The sequence below is a fragment of the Sinocyclocheilus anshuiensis genome, unplaced genomic scaffold (assembly GCF_001515605.1).
Source record: "Sinocyclocheilus anshuiensis isolate Anshui unplaced genomic scaffold, SAMN03320099.WGS_v1.1 scaffold914, whole genome shotgun sequence".
Lineage (NCBI taxonomy): Eukaryota > Metazoa > Chordata > Actinopteri > Cypriniformes > Cyprinidae > Sinocyclocheilus > Sinocyclocheilus anshuiensis.
The window spans coordinates 2303323-2313812 of record NW_015539870.1 but is presented as its reverse complement, the minus strand read 5'-3'; the positions used below and the strand labels follow the sequence as shown (position 1 = coordinate 2313812).

General features: G+C 38.9%; 1 protein-coding gene across 1 annotated transcript in view; it reads right to left on the bottom strand.

Annotated features, from left to right (window-relative positions):
* Window positions 1-212: 212 nt before the first annotated feature.
* Window positions 213-10490, bottom strand: part of LOC107685101 (A disintegrin and metalloproteinase with thrombospondin motifs 6-like) — a 95696-nt gene continuing 85418 nt past the window's right edge. The window contains exons 23-24 of the mRNA XM_016481588.1: window positions 3362-3518; window positions 213-447 (exon numbers count right to left, since the gene is read on the bottom strand). Of these exons, the coding sequence (XP_016337074.1) occupies window positions 338-447; window positions 3362-3518 (267 nt within the window). The 3' untranslated portion in view covers window positions 213-337. The remainder of the gene's footprint in view (window positions 448-3361; window positions 3519-10490) is intronic.

The window sequence follows — 10490 nt, the reverse complement described above, 5'->3', positions numbered from 1 at the left end:
AACCTCTGCCGTGCTACTTCTGTGAGTGTTGTGTCCAGCACTTTGGACTATAACAACAGAAAGACATTGATAATAATAACCAAGAGCAATTATTATTATTATTATAAAAATAACAACAATAATGATCATTTTATACATTCCCACTTCACAGAAGTGAAAATAAAACGTGTCAGCGCAGTGCTGAGCAGTGGTTTGGGTTCCACAGGGCTAAAAGCAGTTGTGTGTGTGTGTTTGTTGATTAGCGAAAGAGAGGCTTCCTTCTCTGTGCCCAGCATTGACTTTTCTCTCTGCCAGTTTTCTCTCTCTTTCCTTGTTGTCTCTGTTTCTCTCCGCGGGGTCAGTGTCCTTGGCACGTCTTGCAGCACATCTGCCTGAAGTAAGCACGGCTGCAGAACTTGAACTTCAGCACCAATGGGCAATATGCCACCTTATTTACGTCTTTGCACTCTAGGGGAAGAGGAAAAAAAGGTGGAATGAGAAAGGATACGTGGAGGAGTGAGTAAGTGGTTGATGCTGGGGAACCACAAAGAGGAAACTTGAAGTCTTGTTAAAGAGATAGTTCACCCTAAAATGAAAAGTCTGTCATCATTTACTCACCCTCATGTCATTCCAAACCTGTTTGACTTTTTGCAGTAGTTTAACACACAAGATTGATTGGAGTTGGGGCTGTCAAAGCTCCAAAATCAGGATAAAGGTATCATAAAAATATGCACTGTTTTCTAAGATAGATTTGTGTGAAGAAAAAAAAGCCAAATGAGTTTAGAATGACGTGAAGGCAAGTAAATAATGACAGACTTTTAATTTTGGGTGAACGGTCTCCTTATATGACAGGCAAGTCTGTGTGGAACAATGACTCAGGACTTTGATACAGCTCCCAGAGGCTGCTGGACCTACAACTGGACCCAACTCTCTATCTCAAATCTCTGATGAGCTCTTCAAAGCAATAAAGACCAGCTACTTTGAAACTGAACAAGCTTTTTATAATTTAAAGTAATGAAACTACAGACAAACTAACATTTCGAAACTAGTCTTTGAGTTTCTATATCGACTGCATGGAAGAACGTTTTACTAATTTCATTTTTCATTTCACTTCATATCCCTCATTATTTTTAATGAAAAGCATATTTGCATTTCCACTGAGGACAACCTTTTGGGTTCTTAGAATGCGAGTCATATTTCAGATGTCTGTGTGAATCTAGGTGGTAATCAGTGCAGTGCATGTGCTAGTGAAAGGGAGCACCAATGGAAAGAATTTGTCATCTTCACAGCATGGATGAAAATTAGCGGCCCATATAAATCTCACTGTCCTGTCATGCTTGAATGTTTAACAATCTGGCCTGTGCTAATGTTTACTTCCTGTCTATTCTGACCTTGTTACATGTTGTCCTAATCAGATGCAACATGACAAATTTCCACTTTTAATTTTTGTTGTGTAAGATTCTATCACTATAGGACCCCCATAGGTTGCTTTAAAAATGTATCACAGTATGGTAAGCTAATCATTTAGGGTAAAACTGCCCACACTATTCAAAGCTAGTAGGCTAACAGGTTAGCTTGCAAGTTTTTAAAGCACATGAAGCACATCTTTATTGTAAACGGACATGGATGCACACATTGAATTATTTTGCTGACATTTATGGAAGCCCGTTTCCACCACTGAATAAAACATAAAAAAGGTAATTGCGACTTTATATCTCACAATTCTGACTTTTTTTCTCATAATTGTATGATACAAACTCGCAATTCTGACTTTTTTCCTCATAATTGTGAGATATAAACTCGCAATTCTGAGAAATAAAGTCAGAATTGCATGATATAAACTCACAATTGTGAGATATAAACTCGCAATTCTGAGAACATATCAGTCTTTTCCCCCCCTCAAAATTGGACAAAATTTTTGCGTGGAGAAAAAAAGTCAGAATTGCGAGTTTATATCTTTTCGAGGTTTTATCTCCCAATTGTGACTTTATATCTCGCAATTCTGACTTTATCACTCGCAATTGTGTTTATATCACGCAATTCTGAGAAAAAAAAGTCAGAATTGTGAGTTTATATCACGCAATTGTGACTTTATATCTCGCAATTCTGACTTCATCACTCGCAATTGTGTTTATATCACGCAATTCTGAGAAAAATTCAGAATTGTGAGTTTATATCACGCAATTGTGATTTTATATCTCGCAATTCTGACTTTATCACTCGCAATTGTGCGTTTATATCTCACAATTCTGTGAAAAAAAATGTCAGAATTGTGAGATAAAAAGTCGCAATAACCTTTTTTATTTATTCTTTATTCAGTGGTGGAAACGGGCTTCCATAGACATTAGTGTTTGTGCATGAACAGTAAACTTTTACTGTAGTACTTCTGTGATCGTGTGTGGTTGAACCTGTAACATTAAATAAACATTATGCTTGAGAACATCAATTGTGTGAAAATGAAGGACAGTCGGTTAGCCAGTAGCATCATATTTCTCTGGGTAGATGCGAAATCTGAATTGAACCTAGCAGCTTGATGGTCACGCCACTAACTGTTCTAAAATCACAAATGTGACACTATGGCATTGGGAAAATCATCACAAATATGTGCCCGTATCTCTCAAACAGTCAAAAGATTTTAAACGTCGTATTTACATTTACATGAAACGTCAAAACAGCGATTCTGTGGGTACCCTGAATAGAGTACCAATTAAAAGTTATTTTCGGGTCCAAGGGGGATTCTGTAGGACAGGGACAGAATCTCGCATGACCCTGCAGCACTATAAATCTAATAGACTTCCTTTGTGTCAAAGCCAAAACTCTTAAGTCCTCCTTCAAAAGAGGCCATGACTCAGGGCCTGGACACAAGCCTCTTATGGTAATTATAGCATCTAAGCGTAAAAAGAGAGCGACCTGATTCACAGTGTGGGCAGACGGCCAACTGCATTAGTATGGCAGTGTGCTGATGGTGCTAACTGGCCCAACCTCAATTAATGGCTTCCTTATTAGAGTCTTTAAACTGCCATGGCTAAAGACAATGAAAGTAGACATTCTGTCACTGCTGTTGATTAGGACACAACTAATCCTATTAGGGTCCATTAGGAGACGCTGCTTCCCCGGTGAAGGAATCTGAATAGGGATCCATCTCGCAAGGGTCATGGAACTTTTATTGAATCCAGGATTGCCCCGTCTCATTTCCAAACTGAAGTATTTAATAACGGGCAAGAACAGAACAATATAATCCTTTGTTGATTCAAAATTGAATGCAGAGGCCACAAACTTTGTAAATGTCAACACTGTGATCAAAGCCAGTTGCAGCTCGTACGAAACGCTCATAAGCCATCGCCGCTCTTTCACGGGATTAGAGGAAGGGTGACTGACTTACCGTCGCCACCGGAGATGGGTGTAGCGTCACACTTGCTTTCACACTGCTGCATGGTGTTGGGCCGTAGTGACTCTGGACATTCGGTGGAGGGCTGTCCTGTATACGACAGACACTGAACCATCCGCATCTGCTGCCCTAGTCCACACTGAGCAGAGCACTGTAAAAACACACAGCGAGCCTTTAGTACAGCCTCTAATACCTACGTCAGAACTAGGGATGCAGAGATATTACGACTGAAAAGCTGTTAATAAATCAGTTGATTTTAACATTCCATATTTTTCTAAATTAATCAAATAAAATCAGTTGTTTTAAATGGTACCACTGAATTTTATGAAGTACATAATAATGTACAATATGAAAGAAAGGTAATGCTTTTTTAAGGAGCAATTCTCACTATTAACTAGCATGCATATTATTAGCATATTGGCTGTTTTTTGGTATGTGGGTCAAAGACGAAAAAGGGTTTAAGCATAAAACGATAAGTTTTGTTTTTCTGAGCAAAAAATAAATATCATACATTTTTCCCTGATTTACAGAAGAGACCCACTAAAATGTCATTCAGTGTAACAATCTTGTCAGGCATATTTACAACAAAAATCAATTTATGACACATTAAAAGACTAATTACTTTCACCCCAAATACTAATTATTTGGTAATTTTACATTTTTTAAACTTGCCACTATCCTAGGTTTTGCCCATTTGTCAGTAAGAATTTTTTACTCATTAAATTGTATTGTGTTTTAAATATGCTCTCTTATTCTTTTATATATTTTAATATGTACACGTCAGAATAAGCATGTTGTTTGAATTGTCTGAATGATAATGTAACATTATTTCAACCATATTTTGACATTTTATTCTCAAAAAACTTATTTGAAACCTTAAAAGTAGACACTACACTTACATGTAATGTGCTTTCTATGGACATAAAATCACTTTTGTACATTTCTTTTGATGTGGACATCTTAACGTCTTTGACCCATGTATAAGGCACATATTAATGCCTTCTTCTGCATGACCATATTTTAGATCCCTTAATCCTATCCCATACTAACTATTAATAAGCAGTAATTAGGAGTTTGAGGCAAAAGTCACAGTTAATAGTTAGGAAATAGTGAGACCTTAAAAAGAAGAGTGACTGAAAAAATTATAAATTATTAGTGCCTTTAAAGATTCAATTAATGCTTGTTAGATGATGGCAATGTTTAAAAAAAAAAAAAAATAATAATAATAATAACTGACGATAACCAATATGGATACTCATAACTTTACAAGCAGATACTTCATCCTCTGGGACCTGCTGTTGATTTTATTTAAACTTTTTCTTTTTTTTCTTATAAGGTCAAAACATTTCACTAAGCCTTCAACATTTATTTTACTACTTTGCAATTGACTTTTAACCATAGATTTGTTTTACCAGTGCCTCACACCGAGACTTTCAATTATAAATCGTGAAAATCAATTAGAAGAATATAAATTATTACATAGTTAAAACTGACAATGCAAACAAAGACTGAAATAAATAATTGTAATAATTATTTTTTGAAAATAATTCATATTTTTCTAAAATTATCAAATTACACAGTTCTAGTGCCACTTAAAGCACAAAAAACAATCTAAGTTACTATACAATACAAAATTTACTGTATTTTAAAGACAACAGTATTAGTGAAGAACATGTATGAATAAAAAGCAAGGTTAATATATTTAAAGCCACTTTGCCACAAGGAGTCAATTAAGTTAGACTTTGGTAACTGGTCCAAAATTGTATAAAGAACAATATATTCAACCCATTTGTCTACAGACATAAAGTCTTGTCCACTTTGTGACCTATTCTAGTGAAGAACAGTGTTGGGAGTAATGCATTACAAGTAACGTGAGTTACGTAATCAGGTTACTTTTTACACATTACTTTTTTATGTACTTTTTCAAATAAGTAACGCCAGTTACTTTGTTTTCCCTTTTATTGACTGACAGCTCTCCAGTACCCATGTTAAGAGAAATCGGGAGTAAATGCACGGGTGTTGTGTGCACTGTGTGAACATGATGCTTACTGTATATCTAGACTAAATGTGAACATGCATTTATTACTCACTTGCAAAAAAACTAATTCAGTATTTCTCAAAATGAATAAAAACTGTGAAATACAAACTCAGAACATGACACAAACCTGTAATAATTAAATGTTAAATAACACAAATATTTATTTGTGTTAAATAAACACAATTTTTTTTTTTTTTTTTACTCGATGGGAGCGAAATGAAACTGTCTGAACGCGAAGCTGTGTGTGTTGTTTGTCTGTCTCCCCTCTTCAACAAATAAAACCCTCTCTGTCTCCCCTCCTCAAACACAAATAAATGCACAGCCATTTGCACTCTGCATCGAAAACATATGAACGCGCTGTTGCACCTCTAAGAACTTTTAAGGCTTATTCTGTGGCGTTTATATAAGCCTTTTGACGGGTTGTGTCACAGAGCTGTAAAAACGGTTATGCTCACCAAGAGAATGAATCGCGTTTGTGCCGAACTCTTATTACAAAGCAAAAACAAACACTCTTCTTCCATCCATCAACGTTTCTCTCAGTTAACATGCGCGATGTCATCTCACAGTCTGAAGCGTCTGTCATAGCAAATCAGCACATGCTGTTGTGAATAATTAAGCGAAGCCTCTTCTCATAGGATAAGAACACGCAGTCTCATGAATAATTTAATAGACACCGAGCGTCATCGATGTACTATAGTCCATTGCCACGTCACAAATTGTGACGTCAACACAATGCAGATTTTAAACCCGGAAGATAAAAATAGCGCAAAAAAGCTTAAAATTAACCAGTTTTCTCCAACTGTTAAAATTATCGGATGTTAACCTTGTCTTCTATGATGTGCAACACTGTTATGAAAGAACACAAGTAGGCAACAGGCAGCAGGTCCAAATGCAGTTCAAGATCCTTTAATGATAATCCACAGAAATAAGCATCCAAAATACATGATGGAACCACAAGGAGGTAACACTTATCAACAACTCACACCGACAATAGCAGACCAGGGCTTAATATACACAAACACAGGACCAAACAGGAAATGGAACACAGCTGAACCAGGTAGACACTAATGAAAACAAAGCATGATGGGAAATGGAGTCCATGACCAGAACAGGCAGGAACACAAAACAGGAACGCCCTCTAAAGCCTCACAGTGGTGCAGGCAACCGGGCGTGACAAACACAAACACCTCTGCTAAAATCTCAGAAAAAGTAGTCTAGGGTTTCATGACCCTTTAATCCCAGTTTTTTTAACCAATGTCTTTGCTGCTGACCTTCGATGAGCCCGTTCAACCATACTAATAAACAAAAATGACTTTAGATAACATTTGTTTCATTCTTTTTTATTGCTGAAGAATGTTGAACTTTCTTCTCCTGTGTCCTATTCTTCATGCAATCCAGAATGGCAGCACAGCTGCATGGTTTGTTTGAGCTGCGCCCTCGACTGTACAGACGTGAATTTACATTTCCCTCAGCCTGAGACTTATTCACTTTTGGTGTGAAAGGGCTTTTACATTTGCCAAAAATAGAACTTTTTATATTAAAAACAAACAAGCAAGTCCAGGCCAGATGAGAAAAAGTAACGCAAAAGTAACATAACACATTACTTTCCATAAAATTATTAAGTAACGTAATTAGTTACTTTTTTAGGGAGTAACACAATGTAATGCACTACTTTTAAAAGTAACTTTCAACAACAGTGGCCAACAACCATTGACTTAAACAGGAAGAGGTTAATCTGAGCCATTTGTAACATGACCAACAATGGTTGGTTTATTTGTTTTACATATTATTTAGGGGCAAGCAAATCTGAAATCAAATGCAATTCTGAAACAAAGTGGAATATTAATGTGTGCTTAAGGATATCTCTTTTACTTTCTACCAAGTATCGGCGAACAAAACTCTCTCTCCTGAATGCCAGAGCCGCAGGGAAATTTAGCAACTGGTTATTTCTTATAATCATAAAAACATGTGGACTTCTATAAATGCACTCTATACATGATTGCTTCTGCATTTAGCGGCATTCAGTGGTCACCGCAACTTGCAGTGAAGTGTATGGGAAAAAATAAGCACAAAATAAAATCTTGAGGAAGTTACGACAAGACAAAGCAATATTGATATGATACACTTTCACACTAAAGATATTGAGAGGTTTTAGAAAACTTTACTAACATTTTATGTTTTAATATAATGTACTAAAATGTTACATTTACTATAGTTGCTATTATTATAATTAGTTGTGATCGACAGTTATTAGAAATATGACAGAAAGAGTGCTACTACCACAGTTTGCTATGGGTGAATACAATACCGGAAACTCGTGTAGCACTGAGATTTTAGTGTGCATAGAGTCCATTGTGTAGAAGCCAACTGGTCAGACTGGTATAAGTGAATTTAGTCAGCTCTTGGCATGTTTGTGTGCAGTGTGTATCAGGCGGTTTGTGGCACACTTGTGAATTCTGGGCCAAACTCAGTGCTTCAAAACTAAGGAGCGAGAGCTACTTGCGGAATGTCATTGTAATAGTTTAATTGAATCTCTGACTACTGTCAGCTGTTCTACATTAGAGGTCTCGACATTGCTGGAGGGAGTAAATTGCGACTGTCTGAAACGAAACTGAGATGTATTCCAGTAGTCTCCTACCATGGTGTAGCTCAGTGATTCAATGGAAAATCAAGAGTTGCTTAGCAACCCAATACAATACACAAATTTCGCTCATTAGTCACTCTGCTGTATTGCGCCTAGTGTGAATGCCACAGAAACACTGACGTCGCATGCCAAGACATGGATCTGATGTGGATTTAGTCATAAACACGTGTAAGACCCACAGTGAAGGACCCCTCACGGGACGGGGAGTGCGAACATCTCAGATGAGTTTCCAGCAGCCTTCCCATTTCATCTCCTTCAAATTAAACAGACTTTATTAGAGCGCGAGCCCCTGACAGACGGGATATGTCAGTGAGGGCCTTAAGTGGGATTTGAACCAGCGACCTTTTGGCCCACGGCTTTCTTCAACAGCCACTCCATTATGAGAGTCCTAGTTCAATGCAGGAATCATGGGATGGCGTAACTTGTACTACAGTAGTTGTAGCTTCATTCAGTTAGACGGATAAATCTGGACTTTTGTTAGTTTGATATATGTTTCATATCATCAACATATTGTTGATCTTGTAACCTTAATTGTTGCTTATAAGTGGTGTACAATTTAATTATTTTTTTGGTAACACTTTACATTAAGGTGTCATTTGTTAACATTAACTAATGTATTAACTAACATTAACAAACCATGAACAGTACATTTGTTACAGTATTTCGTAATCTTTGTTAATGTTAGTTAATGAAAATACAGTTATTCATTGTTTGTTCATGTTAGTTCACAGTGCATTAATGAATGTTAACAAGCACAACTTTTGATTTTAATAATGCATTAGTAAATGTTGAAATTAACATTAACTAAGATCAATAAATACTGTAGAAGTATAGTTCATGCTTAGTTCATGTTAACTAATACAGTTAACTACTGTTAACTAATGAACCTTATTGTAAAGTTTTACCTTTTTCTTTATTTGAAGCCAATATTGATTATATTATATTTATCATATTATATTAATATGCATTCCTTGTCTTATTGACGAAAACCCGGAAACAAGTTGCATTCTAACACTACTGAAGTCAATGGGTTTTTTGAATGCGTTTTGGGTTATATGCCTGAAATAAGGTCTGTGATGAACACAATCTCAAGATATTTTCATATTTTTTTGTATGACATGAAATACATTAGTAATACCCCACTGTGATTTTTTTAAAGGTTTTACTTGTCTTGAAAAAAAGCGGTTCCCTTTCAGTCAGTCACGTTCGACGTTACGTCAGTCGTGACTGACGAATTGGGATCTCGCCCGAGAGCCCAATCACCTTAGAGTGTTAACTAAACAAGTCAATGACAGTTGGCGTGCGTGTTTCGCCACGCGCACCCCGCCCCGCAGCGCGGGTATAAAAGGAGAGCGCGTGCAAACGCACATCAGTTTTTCGCTTCGGAGCCAAGCCTTCTACTAGGACGAATCTCCGCGAGTGTCTGCAAAGAAACAGCCTAGCGTTGGTGTTACGGTGCATCAGCGGGGGTTGCCATTCAGTGCTGCTCATCTTTGGCGTGCTGCAGCTTCCATTCTGCGGTCTCGCCGCGACCTCCCCTGGGCGCTTCAGCGCTCTCTCTAAAAGAGTGTTTCCATTTTTCTAAAAGAGCAAATATCTAAAAGAGCTCCACGAGCGACGGGCGTCTTTTTAAAGGTGGCTTCCCGCTCGTGCGTTTCTGGATGTGGTCGCATCCTCGCTTCATCTGATGGTCATGATCGCTGTGTCTCGTGCTTGGGCTTGCAGCACGCTGAAGCAGCGCTTATGGATGAGTCATGTTCTCAGTGTGGGAACATGACCATCGTGGTGTTGCGGTCTAGATGCTTCCTCATTAAACGGGGGGGTATCCCCCTTGCCATGCCCCGTTCTAGCTCCTCCGGGTTTCGGAGGGCTACTTCGGTTCATGGTCAGGGAGAACTGAGGATCACGGTGGGAGCTTCCCCGTCGAGTACGTCTCCGCGGGCCTCTCATTCCTCTAGCGCATCGCACCGCCTGGGGTTCCCGGACGAGTTTGCTGGTTCCTCGGACAGGGCGGGGCCCAGCATCTCGTGCGGACCGCAGGCAGATGACAGGATGTCGATCGCTGCATCGGAGGGCGAGCTAGGCTCTGGAGATGAGGATTCGGCTGCGCTGCCTCCGTCAGGAAGAGTGGCGTTGCCCGAGTCAGATCCAGAGCTGACTGCTATGCTTTCCTGGGCCGCCGAGAGTGTCGGGCTGCACTGGAGGCCTCCTTCTTCTCCCGAACGCTCGAGGCTGGATGATTGGTTCCGGGGGGCGCAGGCCGGGCGTTGGCAGCCACCTCCGGTTCCATTCTTCCCGGAAGTGCATGAGGAGGTTACTAAGTCTTGGAAGGCACCTTTTTCTGCCCGAAACAGACTTGGTGCCTCCTCCGTCCTCACCACCCTCGACGGTGGGGCGGCCCAAGGGTATGTGGACATCCCCCCAGTCGAGCGCGCTATTGC